Below are 25764 nucleotides of genomic sequence, written 5' to 3'. Positions count from 1 at the left end.
ACGAACATTACAAGGAAAAACAAAATCGCTTCTTTCAAAATTCACTTTTATTAATTTTTAAGAAATCAGTGGTTAAAAACCTCAATCTGCAGTCAAACACAGCAGGCTGTGAATAAGTCCACAGGCTTGTGTGCAGCTTAGATCTCAGACAGAAACAATGAAGACGTCAGTCTTAACAGCCGAAACCAAAACTGATGCTCTCTCTCCTGACCGAGCAAATGAGCAAACTGACAATTCACACCGCAGATTCACACCGCCAGACACTCTGAAGTGTACCATCACCCTAAACAATGGCATTACAGAATAAAAACAACATTTAATGCCACAGAGTCAGAGTTAATATTTAAAAAAGCACATTCTTGTTCAAAACCAGTCCAATCCTGTGCTCATATTGCATGTCCCACCCCCCTCACCTAAAACAAATCTTAAAAGTTGTTTTTCAAGTGTTTTAAAAAAAAGAAATTTACATAAAAGCATCTAAGTAGACAGCTGAGACAGTCTGAGTGGTTTGGTTGGTCATTATAGCCCTTAAAATAGTTCACATCCCATTGACGGGCAGCTTACAAAAATAAAAAAATATACCTTAGAAAATTTTATGCAGCCTGTTCACCTATAAACAGTTATAGTGTATTATGAAGACAAGAAAATGTTTTTTCTAATTATTTAAATAAAATACGTACCAATCTTTAAGAGAGTTTTAAAAATCCACTGTCAGTTAAGAAAGCCGCTATACATTTGGTTTTGTTTTTTATTTACACCATTCGAGCTGCCAAGCATGTAAAAGTCAATATTCACAGAAAACTATACAATAAACGTTAATCAGTAGGTCAATGTTCCTGGGTATGAAGGTAACCCGAATACGTAAAAAGAAATTCACCCAGTGCTTAAAAAAATAAAAGTTCATATAGATTTTAACAGCTGTGATATTTTGCTGACTTTATAGTGCAACTACCTGTATGTCCATGTTTAAAAAATGCGTATTTAAAAAGCTCTGGAGTTTTTGTCTACAGCCAGAAACCTGTGCTGGCTATTGCCATGGAAACGGGCCGTGTGGAAGGCACATGGGCACCTGACGTCTGGCATCTCAGAGGGTCAGGAGATGGAGGGGCCGGGCTGGGTGGGGCGGGGGTAAGGTGAGGGTAAGACACACGCGGGTGATGTTGGAAGAGTCTCTGAGGTAAGTCTCACACAGATGTGGTCACTCTGTTCACAGCATTATTGACCTCATTCTTGTTGGTATCCAGCGCTTTGGCCGCCATCATGTCGTTGCGCAGATTCTCCACTGTCTTCTTCATGGTCTTCAGCTCGCCGGGGTGGGGTGTGGCCTGCCGCAGGAAGGTCCCCTACGACACAGGCGGTGCCAGGAGTCAGAAACTGACACTAATTGCGAGCGCGACATTCGCACTTGGAAAGGTGTGGGACGTTCACAGGGGCACCGGCTGGGGGGGTGACAGAGAAACCCCCGCTGCTCACCTGCTTCTCATCGTCATCCTCGTCGTCATCCTCCATGAACCGGATGGCGCTGATCCGATGCATGGCTTGCTCGTCCCACGTGTCATCCGCGATGTCGCTCACCAGGCTCTCCAGGGCACCGCAGCGGGCCAGTTTGTCGGACCCTTGGGATGAGGACATGGTCCTAATGAAGGTGCATGGAGTGACAAAGCACACTGCCCTTGTCCAGAGAAAACTCACTGCAGAATGAACAAGTGTCTCCTGTACCCCTCAGAGAAGATTCGAAGGACAGCGTCAAGCACTCCCCAGTCCTGGGTAACCAGACCTACCCCAACCCTCCATCGCCCAAACCTCACCAGCGAACGTGGCTAGCAGCATCAGAGCAGGTTCTGCACAGACAGCCCACTGAAGGCCGACGTGTCACAAAAAGCCATGAGCTAAATGAGTCAGGAACCAAACATGGGGCGGCGTAAGCCAAGCAGCAGAGTTAGCGGCAGGGTTTGGGGACTGGGAAGGGGCCACAGCCAGAGGTACCGCTCCCCCCCATGGAGGCTCATAAAATGACAGATAACTGGCGCTCAGCACTGCACTGACAGGGTCACTCGGGGCTGACGGTACAGTAGGCGCTCAACACTGCACTGACAGGGTCACTCGGGGCTGACGGTACAGTAGGCGCTCAACACTGCACTGACAGGGTCACTCGGGGCTGACGGTACAGTAGTCTGGAAGGGTCAAATAACGTGAGACATTAATTTCACTGCATGGTCAGTAGAGCAGATGATTTATATGAACCACATGGCATATAAACTGCAAACAAGCTCACAAGCGGATAGGAATTAATGAGCCACTATACTCCGTGGCATTCACTGCAATAAATCCCAAAACTAAGGAGGTGCTTCACAAGATGTACTTAATTTACCAGCAGGAACCCGGAATTTTATATTCTGCCTGTGCATGTCTCTCTGAGAAGCAGCTGCACTCCTGCAGAGCTGCTGAGATGCCTGCTGAAGAAGCTGTGCCCAGCCTATAGGAAGGTGCAGGAGGATCAGCCCCAAATGCTTGAAACTCTTCTTATTTTCTTTCTGACACAGTCACAAACAGATGGAATGTGACTTCTGACATAAACCTGTTGCAGCAGTTTGAAAGCACTGATGAAACCCAGAGGGAAGTGACAGGCTGTTCAGAGACAAGGTGAGAGCATTTCCTCCCTTAAAGACCTGCACGTGGCACGGTACGGCTCATAAACAGAACAGAGGAAGAGGCAGACCTCTGTTGGCATCACCTGATGCCATAAAGCGCGTAGGTGTCATGTGACAGGATGTGCCCCCCCCCCCGACGAGTAGTACCTTTGCCCTCGGGCTCACTGGTCTGCTGGGGGAGCAGCACGCAGGTGAGCACCCTCTCGCCCGACTCTGGGTCCACGTCCGTCTGGAAGGTGAGAAGCGGCTGAGACTGGTTCTCAGACAGCCAGAGGGCTTTCAGCCTCAGGGACGTTAGGGACATGGGCAGGAAGACCAGCCTAAGGACAGGGGACAGGGTCACATGGGGCAGGGTCACATGGGGCAGGGTCACATGGGGCAGGGTCACATGGGGCAGACACCCACAGAGACAGCAGAGGCAGATGCAGCCCCTTCACTGTACAGCCATCAAGAACTTAATGTCAAGGTCAGGCGTCAGCCAGGCCAGGCCGACCTGATCCAGGTGTGACGCCCTCAGTTATGCGTTATCTGACAGGCCATTGAATGGGAGGGGTCATTCGAGTCCACTCCATCTCCAGTGTTCCCGACAGTCTCTCCCACCCACAGATCTGGAACGTGTGGCCGGCATTCCGGCACTCCCTCTTACCGGTTCCCAGAGACATCGAACACGTGCAGCTCCACGGCTTGGGAGATCTCAGCCGGAATCCGTGAGAGCTGGTTCTCCCGCACACACAGGACGGTGAGACTGCAGCAGCCGCCGATCTGTGGGTGGGGGCAGGACAGATTACAGGAGAAGCAGGAGGAGGTGAATGTGCGTCTATGAGCCAGGGGGAGGCGCTGTGGGCTCAGCATTAGGGATGTTCAGTGGTGGTACGGAAAATGAGACCATTTCATTCTGCTCATCGTGAGACAGAAAGTCAGCTGAATACCTGCCAACGGAACCCAAAAAACCAAATAACTTTGCATTTTAAATGTGCTTCTATTATATTATAATCTGAAACAAACTGGACCTCATTCTTCAGCCTGACAGGTCTGCAAGCCTCCCAGTAACACCAGTCGATTAGAAAAACCAGCCAGCTCACCAAAAAACAGGCATATCAGGCGTTACCATAATCTACCATAATGTACCATCTTTCAGTGAGGGGGGGGGGGCAGACTCCACAATATGCAGCAAACAGCATCACGGCAGGAGGGGCGGTATTCCCCGCGCAGCGCCAGCACGCATGCAGGCCTTCACAAGCACAGAGCAAGTGCGACATGCCGGAACCAGGCTGTCCTCCAACCAAAAATATCATGCTATGCTTAACCCCGCCCATTTCACACAAGCCATGCAAGCCTTGACGACGGGTTGCTATGTTCAATGAAGATCTTGACAACCCCTTCCCCCGACAGGGATAATGGGAAAGGGCCCTGTACACCCCTCAGGGGTGGGGGCACATGATCCCGAGGCAGACTACTTACTAGCCAGGGTGCAGAGCGCATCTCCCGGGGGGCCAATTAGAAGGGGGGAAAATATGCAGTGAGATGGAACTCTCATGCAGAGATCGGCACAGAGAGATTGCACTTACGCTGCGGAAGAGCGTCAGCACCGATCCAGGCAGCAAGACAAAGCAGCAGCGAGAGGTAATTTTAAAAGCTCCCAAAGAGCACCGGCCCCCAGGGACCCCTCAGATCTGAGGGGATCCAGCAGTGTGCCCCTGTTGCCAAGGAAGGGCTGGGTAGAAGCTACGTAGGCCAGGGCATGCTCACGGAGGTCATGACCTTTGTTAGGCGGGAACAAGGCCAATCGCCACGCTGACCAGGCGGAAACGTGAGAATCAGCCCTGATCACACCAGCAGCACAGTGTACATCGTTTCAAAGATCAGAGACGGCCTGCTGCAGGCACACATCATAAAGCTGAGAAATCCGCAGCTGACCAAGAGAGCAGGATCACACACTCAAAGGCTCAATCCCAGAATGGATGTTTAGGTCTGTCACACGCTTCACTAAGCAGCCATATTCCTGCTTCAGAAGTCCATGAAGTTCTCCAGCAGTGAAATCACGTGGCGTCCCTGTGGCAGACGCCTGTTTACCAAGGTCACGCCTCACTGGGCCGACCTGCAGGCCTTCTGTGATTGAGTGCTGCCTTTAGTCAACATAATACTCAACTAACCAGGAACCAGGGCGGGGGTGGGGGGGCTGCTGCTGTTTACAGTTCACCCTGGGCATCTCATTAACGGCCATGACGGCCGCCGAGCCGTCCTGCGAGGACAGCGCCCCCTGCTGCATGGCCAGTGATTACGACGATACAGTCAGGTGGCAGGACACACACACCCCCCCAGCATTTAAACACGAGCGTTATTCCGCAGCGTTACAGCCGAGGGCACAAGCCAGCTACATTCTCAAACAGTATCTTCACAGTTCCTCATCACCTCGCGATTTCATTTCCTCTCTCCGTCACCTGATTCATGCCTCATTTCCCCTCCGCAGGCCTTTCTTTTACAGACACTTCATTTTGCATCCAAACGGTCCCTAACTCCGCCACACCCGATTTCCCTACGTTCCAGGTCACGTCTGGGAAATAATGTTTTCCTAACAATGACGGCAACAGGAAATCCCAGGCTAATTATGTGAGCAGTTACATGACAAGTGATAGGCTCCAATACTAGACTCCAAACTTGGGTTAAATTAGTTGCCCTGGTATGCAGAAAAGGCAACAAAATCCCAGGCAGTACAGTGGCCATCATCCATCCAGCCCCCCAGGCAGAATGGTACATTGACTGACTGGAGAGAAACACACGTATGAGTAGCTGATTTTAGTTCAACAAAAAGCTGAATTTTAGTTGGCCTTCCCTTGGTCACTTTCTCTTTTCTTGCTGCCTTTTTCACCGTCTGTGTGGACAGGACTGTGGCCATTTCAGGGAAGCTAGTATTTGGAGGCTTTCTTCGGTAATGTAGGGAAAGCGAAAGCTCAAGTAATCCTGCACGTTAGCAGGAATGCTACGGCAACGGCCCGCTAATCCCTGCCGGTCCAGATCATCTGCCTACAGTGACACTGCTGGTACCGCCGGTGGGACAGTCACAATAGGAAGGCAACGTATTTTCACTAAAGCCCTCTCCTGCATGATTTCTCACACCAAAGTCCCCAAACTTCTTCTGAGCCAGTAGACGAGGCCGACCAAAGGGGTTCGAGCTACTGACCAGACTTTTCTTTTTTTTTTGAAAGATCAGGTGACAAATACCAGTGTCCACAAAGACCCGTCAAATGGGCAGGGTATCCAACCCTCCACAATCGACCCATTCACAGCACCAACTGAATGAATCTAGGCCATGTAAAGACAATCTTAATCACCATAGTAAGACATATTTTATGAGGTAACTTGCTCTGGTGGTGGAGCTGATCTGGCAGCCCTATGGGTGCTCACTGCGCAGTGTCACACTGGCAGTGAAGACCTGTGGCTGGCCAAATCTCTTCATCGCACACACTTCACCAAAGCATCTGCATTGAATTTTATTAACCCATCAAGGAACATCGTCTCTACTTTTTCCACCTCCTTATACTCCGACAGCTGTGTGCAAGAAAGTGCTGCCTATTAACTGTTCTTACACAGACCAATTAAAGCAACAGTGTACAGGAACACTGCACGGCGCACAGGAACACTGCACGGCGCACAGTCCTAACGATACAGGCACACGCTCATATTCTTATACAAACTGCAGTCACCCTGCTTATGTTGACATGCGCAGCATTGAAACAAAGCAGAACCATCCCAGCCAGAAACCCTGATGAGCTAAAGTTGTCTGAAAAAAACATACCTCTCTTGGTAAAGACAGCAGCCGATTCCTGTCACAGTTGAAGTTTGAGAGTTTCTTTAATTTTCCTATGCTTCTTGGTAAACTCTGGGGGAGGAAAAAGATTATTTAGACGAATAAAAATATTTATTGAAAAAACAGAATTTGTGATAGTCAGTAACAGACGTACAGAGAGACAGAAAGACTGACAGACAGTAACGGAGAGAAGGGGGAAGAGCAAGAGAGACAGGCAGAGAGAGACAGACAGACAGAGAGACAGACAGACAGGCAGAGAGAGAGAGAAGGGGGAAGAGGCAGAGAAACAGGCAGAGAGAGACAGACAGGCAGAGAGAGACAGACAGGCAGCTAGAGGGACAGAGAGAAGGGGGAAGAGGCAGAGAAACAGGCAGAGAGAGACAGACAGGCAGAGAGAGACAGACAGGCAGCTAGAGGGACAGAGAGAAGGGGGAAGAGGCAGGCAGAGATTGAGACAGGCAGGCAGAGAGAGACAGACAGGCAGAGAGAGACAGACGGACAGCTAGAGGGACAGAGAGAAGGGGGAAGAGGCAGACAGAGAGAGACAGGCAGGCAGAGAGACAGGCAGGCAGAGAGACAGGCAGGCAGAGAGACAGGCAGGCAGAGAGACAGACAGGCAGAGACAGAAAGACAGACAGCTAGAGGGACAGACAGACAGTAACAGAGAGATGGGGGAAACAGTGAAAGATAGGCAAGCAGGCAGACAGTCAATGACAGAAAGACAGAAGGAGACAGACAGTAACAGAGAGAGGGGGAGAGATGGAGAAAGACAGACATTCAGACAGACAGAGGGACAGTGATGGGGGCCAGAGGCCAATACTCACAGTGAGCTGGTTCTCGGTCAGCACCAGCTCCGTCAGGCTCTCACAGTTCCCGATGCTCTCAGGCAGCTGAAGCAACCGGTTCTGATCCACTTTCAGAATGGACAGCCACTTCAGCCTGCCTATCACACGAACCATGAACACGTCATGGGTGATGCAAGAAAGAAACAAATAAAGGCTGTGGTGAGACCCGGGAACTTGTACACTGGGAGCAGGTTCAGGAACTTCAGTGTGAAAGCGCCTATTCATGAAACCGGCCAAAACATGGTCTTACAGAAGTAAACGAGTAAAATGTGAACTACACAGGCCAGTATCTACCAGGGTAATTATTAAACAGGGAAGTTCTTCACATACGCAGAGCTGAAGTTATCGTGACAGACTTCACATGAACCCGACCGTAACCCCCCCCCCCCCCCCAACGTGGAGCGACAGCAGGCCCATGGTGCAGCTGCTAACCTATGCTCTCTGGCAGAATGTCTATGAGATTCTGCGACACCAGCAGGTCTGTGAGCGAGACCAGGCCGCCGATCTCCTCTGGGAGGCGCTCCAGCTTGTTCTCCGACACGTCCAGACAGAGCAGGTTCCTCAGGCTTCCCACTTCCTGGACGGGAAGAAGATAAAATGGCTCCGTTTGCCAGCAACATAAATGCTGACCTGAGCTGTCCAGATGCCGGCACGGGGGCTGAACGTGGGGGTCACCAGTGCCACGTTTTACAGACAGACACCAGGAAATCAAACCAGCAAGAAAGTTCAAACGATCATTTTGGTTAAGGTTGTTCCGTTCCAGGGTTGACGTTGTTCAAAATTACCCCCCTCCTTCCAAAACTGGACCCATTTTACTTCTTTACGCAGCGTGTAGTCAGAGTATGGAATAGCCTTCCTGATAATGTAGTGCAAGCTGAATCCTTGGGTTCCTTTAAATCAGAGCTAGATAAGATTTTAACGACTCTGAGCTATTAGTTTAGTTCTCCCCAAGCGAGCTTGATGGGCCGAATGGCCTCCTCTCGTTTGTATAGTTCTTATGTTCTTATGTTCTTATAACTGACACGAGTCCAGCTCTTTGACAGGGCATTTTTCTGTGAATAAAGCAACTGTTTTGAGATTAAAGTTTTATCAGCTTGTCAATCACTAGGGGGACTGGATTGGAGCTGAAAAGGTCATTATCAAATTATATAAAGAGCCACTCAGCCTGAGAGACCTAGATGTTTACAGAGTTCCTCCAGTCCCCGTCACAGACCGTCATATACGGAACTCACTCCTCACGCTACACGAATGATATTTCCAGTTTTCGTTCCAATCCGAGAGCCAGGGTTGAGAAGGCGATGGTAACGTACCATGGGAATCTCAGCTAGCTGGTTTCCATCCAACCATAAATCCTTGAGGTTGACAAGACAGCCTATTGTCTCAGGCTGTGGAGTGGAGAAATGTCAGCAGTTAGAGGATGGCACAATCGTGTAGAGATACGCCGAAACAATCACACAGCTGACATGGCGCCCTGTGAACAGTTCCTGTTCTGGTTTACATTTCCAGCCAGAATCCCCGTGTTCATCTACTACAAAGTAGCATGACATCACGCTGATAACAACCAGTGCTGTATTTACAAGGATAATTAAGCAAACAAAAATGGCTAATGTCACGTGTAACAACACAAACAAGCAATCCAACACCATTTCTGGTAACTAAAAGCATATTGACCTCCGGTGACCACAAAGCTGACAAGCAGCTTTGACCCTCCATGACAAAGAGGAGAACATTTCTGCTGGCAGAACAGTCAGACCTCGTACAGGGCAGGTATGAGCCTTAAAGTCCTGAAAAGTCATTTTCCCTGGATGACTGTGCTATTTTACAAACCTTGGATATGAAATAATATGATTAACTTACTAGGTTATACAGCTCATTGTTCCCAAGGTCAAGCTCTTCCAGTCGGTGGAGTTGAGATAAAGAGCTGCAGGAAGGCAGGAGAGGTAAGGGAAGCTGAACCATCAAGCATCTGATACTACAATCAACCCTCCCCCCCCCCCACTGCTGTTGTACTTATTCCCTACTATAACCAGCACATTAGTTGTTTCTTCTCCTCTATTGTTCGCTCGACTCTGTTTAACATTAACGGCTGCGTTCCATTATGAGGCCGGTCATCATTAAGCTGCAGGCCACTGCCAGCATGGCAGGAAAGGCGCCGAGTAAGAATAATCAGCGGCAGGCAGCTCGCGGGAGGCCGGCGAGGCAGGGCAGTGGGACACCGCTGACTCAGGACGGAGGGCAGGGCCACGTGCTAACGTGGGGCACCAGAAGTGGGTTGGCGAGCGGGCAGGCCGTAATTAGCTCCCCCATTGTGTTTACCAGCTGTGGCCTCATTAGACTAAATACACAAGGCCGTTATCAGCAGAGGTAATAATAATAATAATAATAATAATAATAATAATAATAATAATAATAATAATAATAATACTTTATTGATCCCCGTAGGGAAATTGTCTTTACGCCTCCCACAACTTGCTCTTTTTTCATAGAGGAAGCTGTCTGCGAAGGGCTGCCACCTGTAGTGGCGCCCAGGGACCTGGGGGTTAAGGGCCTTGCTGAAGGACCCACAGATATGCTGAGGCTGGGTTTGAACCTGTGACCTTCTGATTACAGGCACACAGGCTTAGCCCACAGAGCCACACGCTGCCCCCTACATAGTACAACATGGTGGGTCGCTGCCCTGTAGTTTTGTTTTTCACACACACACACACACACACACACACACACACACACTTCTTTCACGTGTTTGTTCATCCAATCCATGGAAGACCCAACTCTGCCAACCCTGGGATTAGAACCGACAACCATCCGATCACAGGTGCCATGTCCCAACCTGCCGAGCTTCACACCAGCCCCAGACTCAGGAAGAGCAGAACTGTGGCCCCACACTCCAGCGTCAAGCATGCCCAGTTTATATAAACAAGCCCTTAATGGACATGGCTGCATGTTTACCTCAACCATCACTCCCTCTACAGGTAGCAGGCCAGTAGAGAATCCCAAGGAATATTAGGTACAGGTGGACTTACTCTGGTAAAATTGTCAGCATGTTCTCACGAAGTTCCAGGGATATTAGGTTAGAAAGGCTGTAATGAGAAGAGAATTGAGACATCGGTCAAGTCAAGGGCGTCTCACAAAATCTGACAGATATCAGTCCAGAAAAATGAAGCACCAAGCACCACACAAAGCTTAGTCACTCCCAAGAACATGGAGCCACGTTTCATTGGGGCCTCTGGATTTCAGTGAGAGGAGGAGGAGCAAAAATTGGCTACATATCAAGACCCAGAAGCTCAGAGATTTTGCACATCCAGCTCCTGCTGAAGGGTCATTATTAAAAGGCACAGGCAGAATCCAAACTGAAAGCCCTGATTACGCCAGATCCTCCCACAAAGCCAGAGGGCAGCTTGCAGGTCATCGCAGTGACATCAGAGGGCGGTACAATAACACCATCACAGGAGCAGCTCTTCACGTTACATAGCATTACATTCTCCTAAAACAAACATCCACAATTATACAAGCTTTCCATTTAGATGTAGTTAAACTAAACAGAGCAGTGAGGAGAGCACTCCAAAGCACATTAACTGCTAAATGGAGACATTAACAAAACTCAAGCGAGGCTTCACACCGGGAACCATTGGAACAGCGGGATGGGGAGAGCGTCAGACTAATGGAGAGGAGGGGAGCAGCTGGAGAGCAGAGGAGACGTGTACACACTGGAGAGGCTCCGAACACTGCATCACCGGAGCAGAGAAAGGTTACTGTGGAGACCACGGTGATGGACTGAAGAAAAGTTATCGTGCAAATCATCAGCGAAGAGCCGCTAGCATGGACGCCGCAGTGCCCGAGAGAAGAGCCGCTACCATGGACGCTGCAGCGCCCGAGAGAAGAGCCGCTGCCATGGACACTGCAGCACCCGAGAGAAGAGCCGCTGCCATGGACGCCGCAGCACCCGAGCCAAGAGCCGTTAGCATGGACACTGCAGCGCACGAGCCAAGAGCCGCTACCATGGACACTGCAGCGCCCAAGCCAAGAGCCGCTACCATGGACACTGCAGCGCCCAAGCCAAGAGCCGCTACCATGGACTCTGCAGCGCCCGAGCCAAGGGCCGCTACCATGGACGCTGCAGCACCCGAGAGAAGAGCCGCTACCATGGACACTGCAGCGCCCGAGCCAAGAGCCGCTACCATGGACACTGCAGCGCCCGAGAGAAGGGCGTAAAGTAAGAAGTAGCATGGACGCTGCGATGGATTTCTCACGCCTTTCCTGATGTTTCGGAAGATAACATTTTCTGAAGACATGTCACTGCGGCTGCTTCCCACTGTACAGAAGGTGGACTACTGAAGAAGCTTTTCAATGCTAGTAACTGTTAGCATGCTACTACAGGTAGCATTGGGGGGTAGTTCTAGTTCTGCACTGGACTGGTAAAACAGGACAGACAAAATTAAAAGTAAGCTACAGAGAAACAGGACAAAAGGATTAGCTGGAGAGTAGTGGATTTATAAATAACATCCCCTGGGCTGGCCGTATGGGGGCCCAAGGCACGCGTGCTGGTACTGGCCACCTGTGGTACTCCAGAGGAAACTCCGACTCCCATGATGTACTGGGGAGCTCTGCTGTATAGCTTTGTTTGCATTCGCTGCACATTCTCATTGCAGACCCTCATGGCAGAGGAGGAGCAGCGAAATCCGGCCACTGCCCCCATTTGACTATGACACCAGTGGGGGGTGCTAATGAGCTGACTACCAGCAGGAGGGTGCTGTGCAACCAGACGCAGGAATTAATGGTGTTTATGCAGAGTTATGAGCCCGTCTTCGAGGAGGGGGAGCGGGCTGCTGCTGCCGCCGCCTGGCTTCCGATTCCTCCACTCTTATTTTCCAACAGTAGCATGCAGCAAAATTAGCTGCAGGATCAAGGTTCAGAATCCATGGAAACCGGGGCAGCACACCAGGTTAATGAATGAGCGTGCCCTGCCTGTCAACGAAAGACTCGAATAAGCAGATCAAGCAGAATGTAGTATAATGTAATGAATTTTGGCCATGAAATCGAGACCAGGTGGTCGCATGACCACACGCCAGGATGTGAGCGATGCCGTCTCTCTCTCGCACCACTAGCCCAACCCTAGGATGAGGACTAAGGTTTCAGAAGCACATTCACCCCATAGGCAACAACAATGCAAAAGAACATTTAAGAGAAGGACTCCGTGGCAAGACGTCTTCGTGAATGAAGACTTCACATTCTTCTTTGCATGTCCAAACACGTGGTAGCACCAGTCAGGAAGAGGCACGGCATGAAAGCTCAGGGGTCACCAGTACTGGTGAGGCCCACGGAGAACGTCCAGCGGACCACAGCCCGACTTATTTCTGAGTACACAAAACCTTTTACATACCTTCCGAAAGTTTCTCCATCTGAATTTTATCACGAGGTGGTGATTAATCCTTTCGGCCCTTACCAGACATAAACGATGCGGGTTTCTCGCCATACACTAGGCATACACCAGACCACCATTAGGGAACCACATTAATTTTTATCTAAACCAGGTTTTTAAGCAGGGATGGAAGCCCTGGCAAATCTACCATGCATATCTGAGATTTGAAGTGTCAGATACCGAGTACTGGAGAGAGCAGCACAGTACAGCTGTGATCAGCAGTGGGGAAACATCCAGATCAGCCACAAGTTCACCACCCACCAAGCAAGGCGGGAGAGTCGATAGCGGAAACGTATCAGAACCTCAATGGACCTCTGCTGGGTTTCCATAAATGCTTATTCACAAAAGCAGCCATTGCGCATAATGCTTAATGTACCTCCACCATCATACATCTGTCAGCTTAAGAAAAAAAGCAACAAACTAAACAACAGGACACTTACTTTCCAATGTTACCAGGAAGTTCTTGCAAGGAAATGTCATTCAAGGACAGGCAAGTTAGGTTTCGTAACTCTGGAAAACTCTCAGGCAATCTGTAAAAGAAAAAAAAAAAGAAAATATGGATCAAATACAGCCATGGAAATAAGAGCATAAGCAGAGATTTACCCTGCAGCAGCCACTCGGGGCCACAGGGGTGCCGCAGCGGGTACTCTGAGACGCTCAGGGCCGTCCGGGCGCGAGTACAAGGCCAGTCAGAGACGATCCACAAGAGCACGAGCTGTTCCTTCAGACTGCAGGTTTCTGCGGCTCAGCCACTCGTCCTCAGGAGAAAAGGCGGGGCTCACCTGGTCAGGGGGTTCCCACTGAAGTCTGCCACCTGGAGAGCTGTGCAGTACGAGATGCTCTCAGGAATTTCCATGATCTCTGCCATAGGAAAGAAGGGAAACACACAATGTAGAAATAACTGTGTCTTCACACTGCAGGAAGTAACTAGACTTTAAAGAGATTCAATTACATTCATCTTTATATAGCGCCTTTCACAATGGACTTGCCCCATGTAACTTTACATTGGGACTCTTGAAGACAAAAAAAAAAAAAAAAAGGTCGTATGCAGCGGTTCCATCAGAATATTTAGATGCAACAAACACTCTATGACAAGCATGAATCCGTCAGAGATGAAAGCTTCACTGAGCAGAGCGAGGGGATGAGCTCGTCCGTCACCATGACAGCGGTGCCAGTCCATACCATGCCACTGTAAAGGACGCATCCTTGTGTCTTACGTACCATTTCGGGAAATGTCGAGGTCCACCAGCTGCATGAAGTTCGCGATTTCAGCAGGTAGTCTCTGGATCTCATTGTCACTCAGACCCAGTTTTCTAAGTTTCACGAGCTGGAAAAATTGCTGAAAGATGCAGGAATTCCAGCATCAGACTTTGTAAGATTCACACTTCATCAGACTTCATAGTAGACACTGAAAATTCAGCTTCCAGACACATATTTTTGGTCGTGCATTATAACCAGATTTTGGAAGACAAAATTTTTAAATAATTTGAAATATTTTTATTAATAGGCTGTTGTGTAACTGGGCCGCTGACCTTGGTGTTAATGGTACAGTGCAAATCCGTATCGCAGAGCACAATCACACTGGTGACTGATACCGGAGCCCCGCCCACTCCTACTGCTAATCTGCTTAAACTCTGACCGTAAATAAATGCCCACATTACCGGAAACCTGATGTGTGGCTAAATGTTTTGCATGACATATGAAGTCCTGGTGATTATTGATTATCGCGCACGGGCAATATAATATTAATGTGATATCGCCCAGCCCTACTCCTCACCGTCCCACAATCAGGGGTGTCCGGGTGAAAGTCGCCCCCCAACCACCGCCTCCCCCAACATAATTATAAAATAAATCTTCACAGGAGCCCAGACCTTTGCCTAATATCTCATCCATCTGAAGATACACAGATTATCTTTCCATTACAATTCTCCCTCCATTTCATTAAAATCAGACAGACATGCCTGCTGTGGAGAAGCGGAGTCAGTCATCCTGACAGCTCACCGAGCTGGAACACTGCTAAGCATCACCAGCAATACAACAATGTGCGTGTGACATGGCAGGTCAGAGACGACACAGAAATGATCACCGATTCATTAAATCCACAGGCACACAGACTCCTGTACTGTGAGGCAAGGCCACAGTGAGAAACGACCCAGAAATGATCACCGATTCATTAAATCCACAGGCACACAGACTCCCGTACTGTGAGGCAAGGCCACAGTGAGAAATGACCCAGAAATGATCACCGATTCATTAAATCCACAGGCACACAGACTCCCGTACTGTGAGGCAAGGCCACAGTGAGAAACGACCCAGAAATGATCACCGATTCATTAAATCCACAGGCACACAGACTCCCGTACTGTGAGGCAAGGCCACGCACTGGCAGGCAGCAGAAATGGCATGTGATCAGGATATCAAAACTGCCTTGAGGATCTGCCACATTGAAATTGCCGTAAGGATGGGATTCCCCGCCTGAACCATATGCTCTGCTCCAGCCTTTGGGGAAGCAAACGGACAACTTCAGGAGTCATTCCAAATATTTCAGGTTTTGAAAATTCACTTCTTGCCAGACATTTCTGCAAAACAAACCACAGCAAGCTAAACTGGCTGTCAGCGGAGGATAGATCGCATATTAACGTAGCACTCCAGCGAGATGCGACCGGACAGGATCACAGCACATCATTACAGACCAGCTCCATTGTGCGAATGGTGTGTTTAACACGACCGTCACCTCCATCCCATTCTACTGAATACGCCCACATCAGACAGAGATTAATGTCCCATGTTCATCCCAAGGCCCCAGCCTAAATCACACCCAGCTGTAAAATTTATAGCTCCACAAACTATAAACAAACCTTCGCATGAACCTCGCCAGCAAAAAGCATTACGGTGAAAGTGTCAAAGTCTTGGGTTGGGCAACTTTGCCTTACAAGAATAATCTTTACAGAAGATCAGGAGCAACAAAGAAAGTACTTGATCTTTTTACATTGCCTGGCTGACTGATGTACACAAAAAGCATCATCTGAAATTGAGGACAAGACCTTCAGATGTCATTTGGATTTCTGCTACTTCAGGATCTCTCCTCAGCATTCAGGAGCAATTATGTAGGCGTGGGGGTCCTTGGCGGGACATCAGCATTTAACGCAGGAGTAAGACAGGAGGTAGGAAGTGGCCTCTGTGTTATGCCAGGAAGTCAAATTAAATAGGCATCACATCTCAGGCACGGATCCCATGGCTACATGATCTGAACCATGGTAAGGATCAGCAGCCAGTCAACTTGCAGTGATGGCTGCTGGTCTGTGTGGCAGAGTGACGGAGTCACGTGTCAGTCACGTTACATTTTAACCTCACTGTGCACCAGCGGCTCTGCATGGTGGCACTGACATTCAATCAGTTTGTAATTAACAGACATTAGTCACAGAACTGGCTGGCATGTATAAACTACCAGAGGGCATGTCCCATTGCATTCTGGGGCAGGCTTGTGCCAGCACGCCCGGCCATGCCAGTGTGATAATGTTAGCAAACTCCGGTGCGTAGGGGATTCAGGGAAGAGAAAGCAATACACTTCCATACAGAAATGTGTACGAACATTAATGCACTTCAGTCACCGGTATTAAATCCATACTCATTAAACCATCAGACAAGAAGATATTCAACAAACTAAGCGTGATGAAAGAACATGGCAACCAAAAATCATTGGAGTTGCAGCCTGGTTAATTTACATCATTTAGCAGATGCTCTTTTCCAGACGGTGCTTTGTAGTCCATGACTGTTCTTCCATCTACAAGCAAGACCTAAAACCAACAACTGCCATTAAAACCAAGTCACCGCTACAGTACATCGTAAAAACCTTGTTAGGGAAAACCAGTGCGCAGGCAAACATTGTTAGTGGGATTTTTTTATTTATTTTTTTAAATGGAGAGAGTGGACAGTAAGGGTGGGATTAATCTCCTAGGTTCTCCTTGAAGAGATGACGTTTGAAGACAGGAAGGAACTCGGCCGTTCTTATGGCAAGAGGAAGTTCGTTCCATCACTGAGGAGCCAACATTTCAAAAAGTCTTGAAAGTGAAACTCTTAAGTGTTGGTGGTTTGAGACGAGCAGCGCTTGATGCTCTGAGAGGACTGTCTTCACGTAGAACTGTATCTTCTCAGTTACAGCCATTTTCCTCATTCTTACACAGAACTAGCATAAGACTTCATTCGGCACATGGTTGAGGGTTAGTATTAGGTTACGTCACGAACCCACTCAGAGACCTGACACTAATGTTCATCCCTATCTGGAAGCACGTCTTCAAAGAAGTCTGATTCCCTACAGGACTGTGAAGTATATCAAGGGGGTGGTGTACAGCTCTGCCGGGCAAGTGCTTTTACGAAAATTGTCTTTTTCCGCTTAGTCTGTGAAGATCGTATCAGCTGCCCCTCAGCTGGGATGGAGGAGGAGTTGCAGGCCCTGCACTCTGGAGAGCAGCCACCAGCATTAGCAACTTTTAAAAACACGGATAAGTAAAACCATGGGCATTCCCACAATGCCATCTGAGCACATGCCCAGTCGGGATAAATGTCACCTAAGAGGTGCCCCCCACCTGGAATTAGATCTTGGATTTCACAGGGCCAAAAAGACAAACCAGGAAATGAAGTTTGAGATCAGACTTCAACAAAAAGTGGAGCTTCTAGGGATGGAGAAGCAAAGGAAAGTCCATATTTACAAACCCAACCCTCATCACAGACAAACTGTAGGTGCAGCACAGCAACACGCGAGTAAAACAGCGAGCTGGGATGCCTGTCCTCACCCTGCGCAACATGAGCCAGCTGCAAACAGTGTCCTACAGACTGGTGGAGAATGGCCCAAAAGAGACTCATCAAACCATTTCTGTTGTGTTGGAGTGTGGGGAGCCGTTACCATTACATGATAACCGAAGGTAAACATGGATCCTGACACCAGAGGTCTGGTAGACAGAGCAGAGCAGGAGATGGTCACCTAGGCAGCGATCTGATTGGAGGTTCACGTAATTATCACCCGAGATCCAAATTAATGAAATGAGACAATGAGAAGGAACCACTGACCCCCCCGCCCTAACCCTCAATATGAGGTTTGAGGTCAACATTCCTTAGTGATATTGTCCAAAATGCTCAGATGAAGCTAGTGAATCGTCGGAAATGCAAGCTACATAAGGGGCCACATCACCATGGAAACCGCCTGCAGCCTCGCTGCCACTCCAGTGTGTTTTATGTTCACTTGTTTTCTTTGTCTATGCAGAGCAGCTGTTCTCATCATTGAGTGATATAATCATTAGACACGGCCCTAATCGAGCAATCTAACGATTAACATCATTCATTGATAAATGGTTTATATATTAGACAATATAATATACTATAACGTAGCCATCCATCTAATTTCTGTAAGCGCTTATCCTGCTCAGGGTGACCCGGGGGGGATTTGGTTCCGTCTGGAGCCGATTGCAGAAGCTACAGGCACATGGCAGGGAAGAGCCCAGGATGAGGCGCCCACCGGCCCGTGCCCCCCTGCGCATCCTGCGTATTTGGGCTGTCAAACGCGACCGCATGCTGGCTGTAGCTCACTTCTCCCAACTCTCAGCAAATCGGCAAGTTAGCGAATTTGGCGCGTTCGACTGAAGCGTTTCCCTGACATCCGAGTAGTTTGGCATTTTGCTGAGTTCGGTTCAGACAGTTCCTCGGCAAATCTCATGAGACCCAAAACGCAAAGTGACAGGTTCTGATTGTGCCGAAAGTCTCTTGGAGAGTTAAGGGATCCGGTTAGCAAATGTCCGGCCCTAACAGCCTTTGCAAACAGCGTTTGTTGTTGTATGTTGTGGACTGGTGTGTTGGTTTTTATCCTTTAATTAAAGGACACGTATTTTTAGACGATATGATTGCAAATTTCTTAAGGTACTCGAGATTTTCAGGCTTTATAAGTTGACCTTTCGTTTATATTTAAATTTTTTTTTTTTTCATTTTAATTAGACCAGAAACGTTTTAAGATCAATGTTTTAATATTAATATTTTAACGAACATGCAGTTTCAATAAAAGTAAATTAACGAATGCTGCTGCCCCCTCAATCGATTCTTTGAATCGAATGTTCGATTCTTTTAAAAATCAACAGTTCGATAGAATCGGTTATGTAAATTGCACTGAACTTCCCATCACTAGTGCTAACCACTGTGCCCCAATATAAGAAAACACTAAACCAGACACTGTGACTTTAAAACATGCAACTTAAGTGAACAGGAGTGTCTAGATAATGGAAGGAAAGGGGATTCTTTCTGAAAATCCGTAAACACGCAAGGGTGACCGTGCAAGCTACACACACAAAGCGGCGGTGTGCAGCAACAGCACTACTGACGCCGCACCGATTCCGCCCTGACAGGCTTGTACGTTGTGCGACGTTAATATCTATAAGGCGTTTCATGCACAAGCGATCGGCACCTCGCAGTCACCGCGACAGTCAAAGCATCGAACGTTACGCTAAAACATTTTGATTGAATGATAGTAAACTCAGCTCAGCAAGCTTCGGGATTTTAATGAGGGGTCATTTTCAATCATCTAGTATATATTTTAAAAAAATGTACAAAATCACTCTAAAGTTTGCCGCCACTGCTTTTGCATGAGCTCTGTGTGATAGACCATAATCACTCTCATTCTTACTGTGCGACTCACAGACTCTCTGCTGCGTTACTGAGAAATTAAAATGAGGAGGAGGAGAAAAGCAAAGATCTGGTCGCAAAAACACATCCGTCTTCCACTGGATAGAAATATTTTGTATTACACAAAGACAACATTGAGAAAATCGGGCGACTTCCCAGCACTGTTTAGTGTCTGTTGGCACAACTGAACCACCAATTTAACAGACAAATATCGTAATGTGAACTTTTTCTAATATCATTCAACCCTACTCAAAACACAACGCATGTACAAAAAATAATATATGGGCATTATGTACCGCATTATGTAAGACGATGTGGCTAAGCGACAGGGCTAAACGGCATATCTATGGCTAACCTCACATTACCGGGCGCGTCCATAAAACCGGAAAGCCTTCAAGATTAATCTACACTGCAGAGCTTTCAAACAGGCCAGTAATCGTGTTTAATGGAGTAATCGCGACTGCTCTAAAATAAACAAATACTTTTCATTACAGATGAACGATTCGGCGGTAATGATTTACGTTTATTTACCTAACTGAGGAGTGAATGCAAAGCTGGCACGATAAACAATTAGCTAAACTAAGAGGTAATCCGGCAACACAGAGATCATACAAAATCTGCGAGGTGCAGTAAACGCAGACAAGCACAAAGCAGAACTTTTAAAACGTAAATTATTAATAAATTATATCAGAGTGGGCAGACAGGCTAATGAGAACCTCTCCTGCCTGAGAATTCGAAGGCATTTTTCCCAAGAACACAAGCCACTGGCTCAAAGAACTGCATGGACAAATCACCTTTAGGCCTACCTCCGCAAGAAAGCTTAGTGCGGGTCTGCAGGCGGCAGGCCAATGGAAGGATAGAGCCCACTGGCCTCCTGCAGCTGCATACAACCAGCCTTCAGGCCGAGATTCACCGGCATCCTTGCACAGCATAAGTGAATAAAGACCACATTCGCATTTCAGCCACCATGCAGCCCGACGTGATGGAGGCCCTATTTGCCACTAAAGGAGTAAGGAGTACTTTGCCACTGAGATACACGAACAAGCACACACACACACACACAAGCTAAAATCCTGGGGTCCTTTAAATCAGAGCTAGATAAGATTTTAACAACTCTGAGCTATTATTTAAGTTCTCCCCAAACAAGTTTGATGGGCCGAATAGCCTCCTCTCGTTTGTAAACTTATGTTCTTATGTTTGCGCACACCTTTGTAAGCAGGGAACAATCCACAATAAAGCTGTTTCATACATCCAACAGGATCCACCACTTCATACTCCCTGGTCTAGCTTTCAGTGACGTTATGCTGCAAGTTCCTTGATGGGGAAAATCATGAAGGCAATGTGAGAGAAAACCAAGGAACGCCAAGGCAAACGTGATGATGTCATCTCTCTGCATCACTGCAATACACCGCAAATCCAGCAGGATCTCAGCACGTACGCAGAAGCAGCTTGAATGGACAACAAACAAGGATAAACAGCTGAAGAGGGATCTATCCTCGCCTGGAGGCAGACTTAACGCAATCGAGAGTCACTGGTTGCCATGTCAGCATTTCACGTGAGAATCACACCTTTTCCCAGACGTGTTTTGTTCCCCAGGTGCCTCACACCTAAAACTGTGTGGCTCATGTAGAATTCACCGTCCTTCCAAAAACTCCGAGGAAGAACGTGGGCAGGGATTAGGTCCGACACGAATGGTCCTTGTGTTCCACAGTAGAAACAGAAAAACATTTACATATTTATCTGATGCTTTGATCCAAAGCAATGTACAGGTGAGGAAGGGTTTGTGCTCAGACAGCAGAGTCCACCAGCATCCCTGAGGCCGATGACATTGCTCTGGGGGGGGGGCGGGGGGGGGGGGGGGGGCAACCTTACCCTCAAATGGCCAGTCTGTATGCAGGTATCAGAGTTGCAGCAAAAACCAATGGCCCTTTTTGGATACGATTGGCCACCCTGCTCTAGAATGAAACAATGATGGAATTACTTTACCGACCATGGATATTTGAACCAACAACCTTCTTGACACTGAGATGCACGGAACCAGAGCACTCTGTTAACCTCAGTGTGGAGCTTTGTAAATGCAGCGTGATGCATACAAGAGGAGGCACATCACTCACTCTAATGCAAGATAGGTAGTCACACACAGACTGGTATTTCAGCATGTATGACAAATGAATCAGCCCACGCTAAGAGCTCTCTAGCAATGCTCATCATGGCCATGCTGCCCAACGAAATAAAATCAGGCTTCAACCTGATACCGTTTGATTAAAAATGGCCACCAGCTCAATACTACTTATCCAAGTTAGAGCAACTTCTAAACAGAATAAACGTGAATGACAAATAGCCCCATTTCTTTACACGCTGGATGGCAGATGCTGGCAGACGGCCTCATTCGAGGGACCTGACAGATGGCTTGCGGACTTCTGCTGGCCTAATTACTGATCAGGCCACCATAGGATCCTTAACTCCTACGAGGAAGTAGATCCTTAGGGATTAAGGAAATCAGTACTTTAATTTCCCTCCAGATTTACATCAATTATTCTCAACTACGACACGTTCTCACAAAAATAGGTACCAGCTGGATGGAGAGAAAGCTGGGCGCGACTGGAATGGATGGTGTCATAGTGACCCACCGTGTTCATGGACATTTGGGGGGAGGGGGGGGTGTCACACGTTTCAGACAAGCGGGACATTCCAAGAAAAAAAGGCTTCAGATACATCTGGAAATCAGATTAACCTGGTGACATCACTCCTATGGTGTCCCTGACACACACACACGCTGCTGCGGAACATCAGGGTGAAACAATCACCATGTAAACGAGGCAGTGAAGGTTTGCTTTGTTACACATGTTTCTCGCTCTTCCAAAAAAGCCACTCAAATGGGAATCTGCAGTTCTGCTTTCCTGGGCCCAAAACAGACACTTCTGATGGTTTTCCAGTGACCTTTGAACCCCCCAGGAGATGGGGGGGTATCAGGTTCTCAGCCCAACTGAAGAAATTCTGGAAGTAAAAAATTTCTAAAAAGACACCAAACTGTAACGAATCCATATGCTCTGTTCTCATGCCCAAATTTCCAGCATATTTTTGGTAAATAAATTAAATAAGTGTAACCTCTGCATCTGACATAAGCAGTCAAACGGAGAAGTTCCATGAGAGACTTTTTCGGAGGTTTAAAGTATGATAAACATTATTAATTTCCCTTTTCTACTGTCATTTAAAAGTGTAAATTAAAAAAGAAAAACCCATGTGGTCCTGAAAGATGATAAATTTAGAGTAGGTAATTTCATACGCAACGTGATGCCTTCATGGTGCACAAACCCTGAAAGAATCACAGTGTTACTCCTGCATAGATGTGGGATGCATCGTGGGGTCTGCGCTACCGGCACGCGACCCAAAACCGGGGAGGTCGTGTTTTCACATCCGGAATACAAAAACTGAACAAATCTGAAGGAAGGGCCCAAGATTTTCATGGGGGGGGGGCACGGAGAGCTAAGTAATATGGACCAAAAAACCAGATCGCGGTATTTTTAGCCAGATTAGCGATACCCGTCAGCATTTTGTATGAAGTGGGACAAGCGTTTCATTTTCAGTCAAAGCCACGTGTGACGTCAGGAACACTTATTAACAGTGCGGTCAAAGCGGAATGCCAAACGGAATCCTTCCCTATTTGCAAATATACAACCATAACTATTCAGTATACATTTTCTACAGACAGCATTTTTTTTACCAGTTTGATAAAACAAAGTTAATGTTTATGAAAAAAAGAAAATCTAACTGGCAAATGGACATTGCTTTTAAATTATATACTCTCCAACAAAACAAACTTTGGAAATTACTGCATTTTAACCTGTGAGCCGTTTGTCAATGTTTAGAAACTAAATGACCCAAGTAGGGCTTTTGCCCCCCACCTGCCACCCCGTTTCTATTAAAAACCTTTAACAGAGCTCTTATTTTAACGCACGTTTATAGTACATATATTTAAAGGGGATTGTATCAACCTATATCATTTTGAAAATATGTCGATATACCGTAAAAATTCAATATTCAGTTCACGACGCGAGTAAAAGTTGATGACGGGTAGGCGACGCGCTGGATAAGCTGACGATCCGCCGCCCCGTCCCGTCCCTTGCGGGGGGGGGGATTGGTAACTTAGCCTATTTGTTGTAGGACTTTTTCGAAGACTGAAACTGAAATAAAAGACGGTGTCCTAGATGGCGTTTGGGAGGGGGGGGGGGCGAATCCCCCCCACCACCACCATGACGCCGACCTCGCGCTGTAGTGGCTGTGGCATTTATTAATTTAAAGTTATTTGCAGAGAATCTTTACAGTCCGATACACGTCATACGCGCTATTTTAAATATTTAAAAGTTCATCCTTAAGATGCTAGCGGCCACTCGCATATTCACGTCAGACTTCGACCACAGACACAGAGGAAAATTAATTAAAACATCTACAGCCATAATACACATCATACATTTGCATTTACTTACAAAATAAAATTTATTTAAATACACCGAATCATCTTGATGTTCAACGTATTTTAACCAAAAGCCGGAACCATACCTGATAAAATTTTACAGCGAACTTCAATACGTGTCAATATCTTTTGCTACATTTGTATAAACAAATTAACTTTATCATGAAGTTACTTCAAAGTTACTTTAATACCCTGAGATCATCGTGAAAAACCACCAACGTTAAACACCTAGTGTGATTTGTAAGGATGCAGTTTTCGCGTGTGCAGGAGCATCACCGAACTCCGCGATTATAATACGTAATATAATTGTAGGTGACAACATATCGTGCTGTCTGTGTTCATTGAAATTACGTTTAATTACCCTTCGTGTCTACCATGACATGCTATTTCAAGGGGATAAACAAATTAGTTAGGAAGAGTCCTCACACGCGTGGCCCAAACTTATTGAAGTCGTAGGTCTTTCAAAAAACACAAACCGCATTAAAAACACCGAGATCCAGCTACTGCAAACGCCTGGACATTCCGAGACATCTCAGGACGTTTAGCTAAAATAGGCGCCGTGCTCCGTTTGTTCTAAAACAAACTCAAACTCTGAAAGATAACTTCCTGTGACAGAACCTGCAAGAAAAACTGGAAATACAGGTATCTCCCCGATGATACGGTTTCCCCGTGCAGTCCGCTTACACTTAACCCCCCTGTCCGTCTCATTCATTGCCGTTGACGGATCAGCGTCCGCTGTCCACTGACCTTATAATAAAGTTATTATGGGCCCCCGGTCCGCCGCCCGGGCGCCGCTTACCTTGGGCAGGTCGCGCAGCTGGTTCGCGTCCAAGAGCAGCTCCTCCAAGCTGCGGCTGTAGCGGTAGATCTCATCCGGGACGTAGAGCAGAGAACAGTGCCGCTTATCGACCGACTCAACGTGACGGTTGCACCGCCACAGGGGGATACAATGAAACATCACGGGCTTCGGGCAGCTCTTTACTTAAGCGGAAAAATGCGATAAATCAAATGAAAAGTCCTTCCGCAAGGATCCACTTCCTCGCCTTAAGTCCGGCTGTTCCTGCGAGTATCAGCAGCAGGCAGACATCGAAAGTAACTCCCCAGGCATAAATAAAGTCCTCGGAGTAACATGGGATAAAATCTCTGGTCCTCTTCCAGCGCTCTTTCTATTTTCTCCGTCCGTTTTCGTCCGCACTTTTATCCCTGTTGCTTCGACACACAAAAATAATCCCACCGATTTACTTGAGAATCTTTTCGCTCTTTTTGACGATCACATTTTCTTTTTTTTAATCGTTTTCTCGTGTCGTGTTTTCCTCGGCCGAGAGTTAATTTCCTCTCACTCCAGTTTCTGACCCGGAACATTCACTCCCTCATTCCAGCCTGACGTCACTGCTCCTCCCTTCCTCTTACTCCTCCTCTTCTCCCGCCTGTCCCGGGATGGTTATGGACGGGGCTCGGGCGCCATCCCCGGGCCGTGAAGTACCGCCCGGAATAATTTATATAGAGGGGACGAAATGAATGTCACACCAGCACATTTTTGACGTCACCATTCCTAAACCAACATTAGGTCCGTCTCAACAAGAATAGTCTGCTTAAAACAAATTAGTATCACAAGCTATGAACCTACATTTGGCACCTCAGCTAATAATTAGTTTTTTCCCCTCTTTGGAGGAAAAAAATCCCGGGAAAATCGCTTCTTTTTCCCTCAAGTTAAGCATATTTATGCACAGGAATACACACCTTTTATACATTTTCCCAAAAATTTAAAAACACAAAAAGGACACCTATTTTTAAAGAATTACTCAGGAATATCACAATAGGTGATCACAGATTCAATGTTTCTTCAAACAATGCAGTAATTATGTGACATTAAGACATTTGCGCAGTGTCTGTAGCCTATA

The 25764-nt window shown here is 47.3% G+C and overlaps 1 protein-coding gene across 1 annotated transcript; it reads right to left on the bottom strand.

The window, feature by feature from the left end:
- Window positions 1-29: 29 nt before the first annotated feature.
- Window positions 30-25248, bottom strand: lrrc1 (leucine rich repeat containing 1). Its single transcript, XM_049008594.1, has 14 exons — window positions 24663-25248; window positions 13945-14062; window positions 13506-13584; window positions 13164-13253; window positions 10328-10384; window positions 9162-9225; window positions 8615-8689; window positions 7737-7881; window positions 7284-7402; window positions 6448-6531; window positions 3298-3413; window positions 2799-2971; window positions 1474-1616; window positions 30-1343 (listed from the first exon to the last, which is right to left on the bottom strand). Exons 1-14 carry the CDS (start codon window positions 24819-24821, stop codon window positions 1185-1187), a joined length of 1581 nt encoding a protein of 526 aa, XP_048864551.1. The 5' UTR covers window positions 24822-25248; the 3' UTR covers window positions 30-1184.
- Between the last annotated feature and the right edge of the window lie 516 nt (window positions 25249-25764).

This window comes from Brienomyrus brachyistius, chromosome 3, assembly GCF_023856365.1.
Source record: "Brienomyrus brachyistius isolate T26 chromosome 3, BBRACH_0.4, whole genome shotgun sequence".
NCBI classification, from domain to species: domain Eukaryota; kingdom Metazoa; phylum Chordata; class Actinopteri; order Osteoglossiformes; family Mormyridae; genus Brienomyrus; species Brienomyrus brachyistius.
This window is presented reverse-complemented; position numbering and strand designations above follow the sequence as displayed.

Coding starts and splice junctions, on each gene's coding strand:
- lrrc1 (XM_049008594.1), bottom strand. CDS start 24,821: ATGTTTCATTGTATCCCCCTGTGGCGGTGCAACCGTCACGTTGAGTCG. Junction 8,690..9,161: donor ACAATGAGCTGTATAACCTA/GTAAGTTAATCA, acceptor TCCACTCCACAG/CCTGAGACAATAGGCTGTCT. Junction 7,403..7,736: donor CATTCTGCCAGAGAGCATAG/GTTAGCAGCTGC, acceptor TTCGTGTGATAG/GCAGGCTGAAGTGGCTGTCC.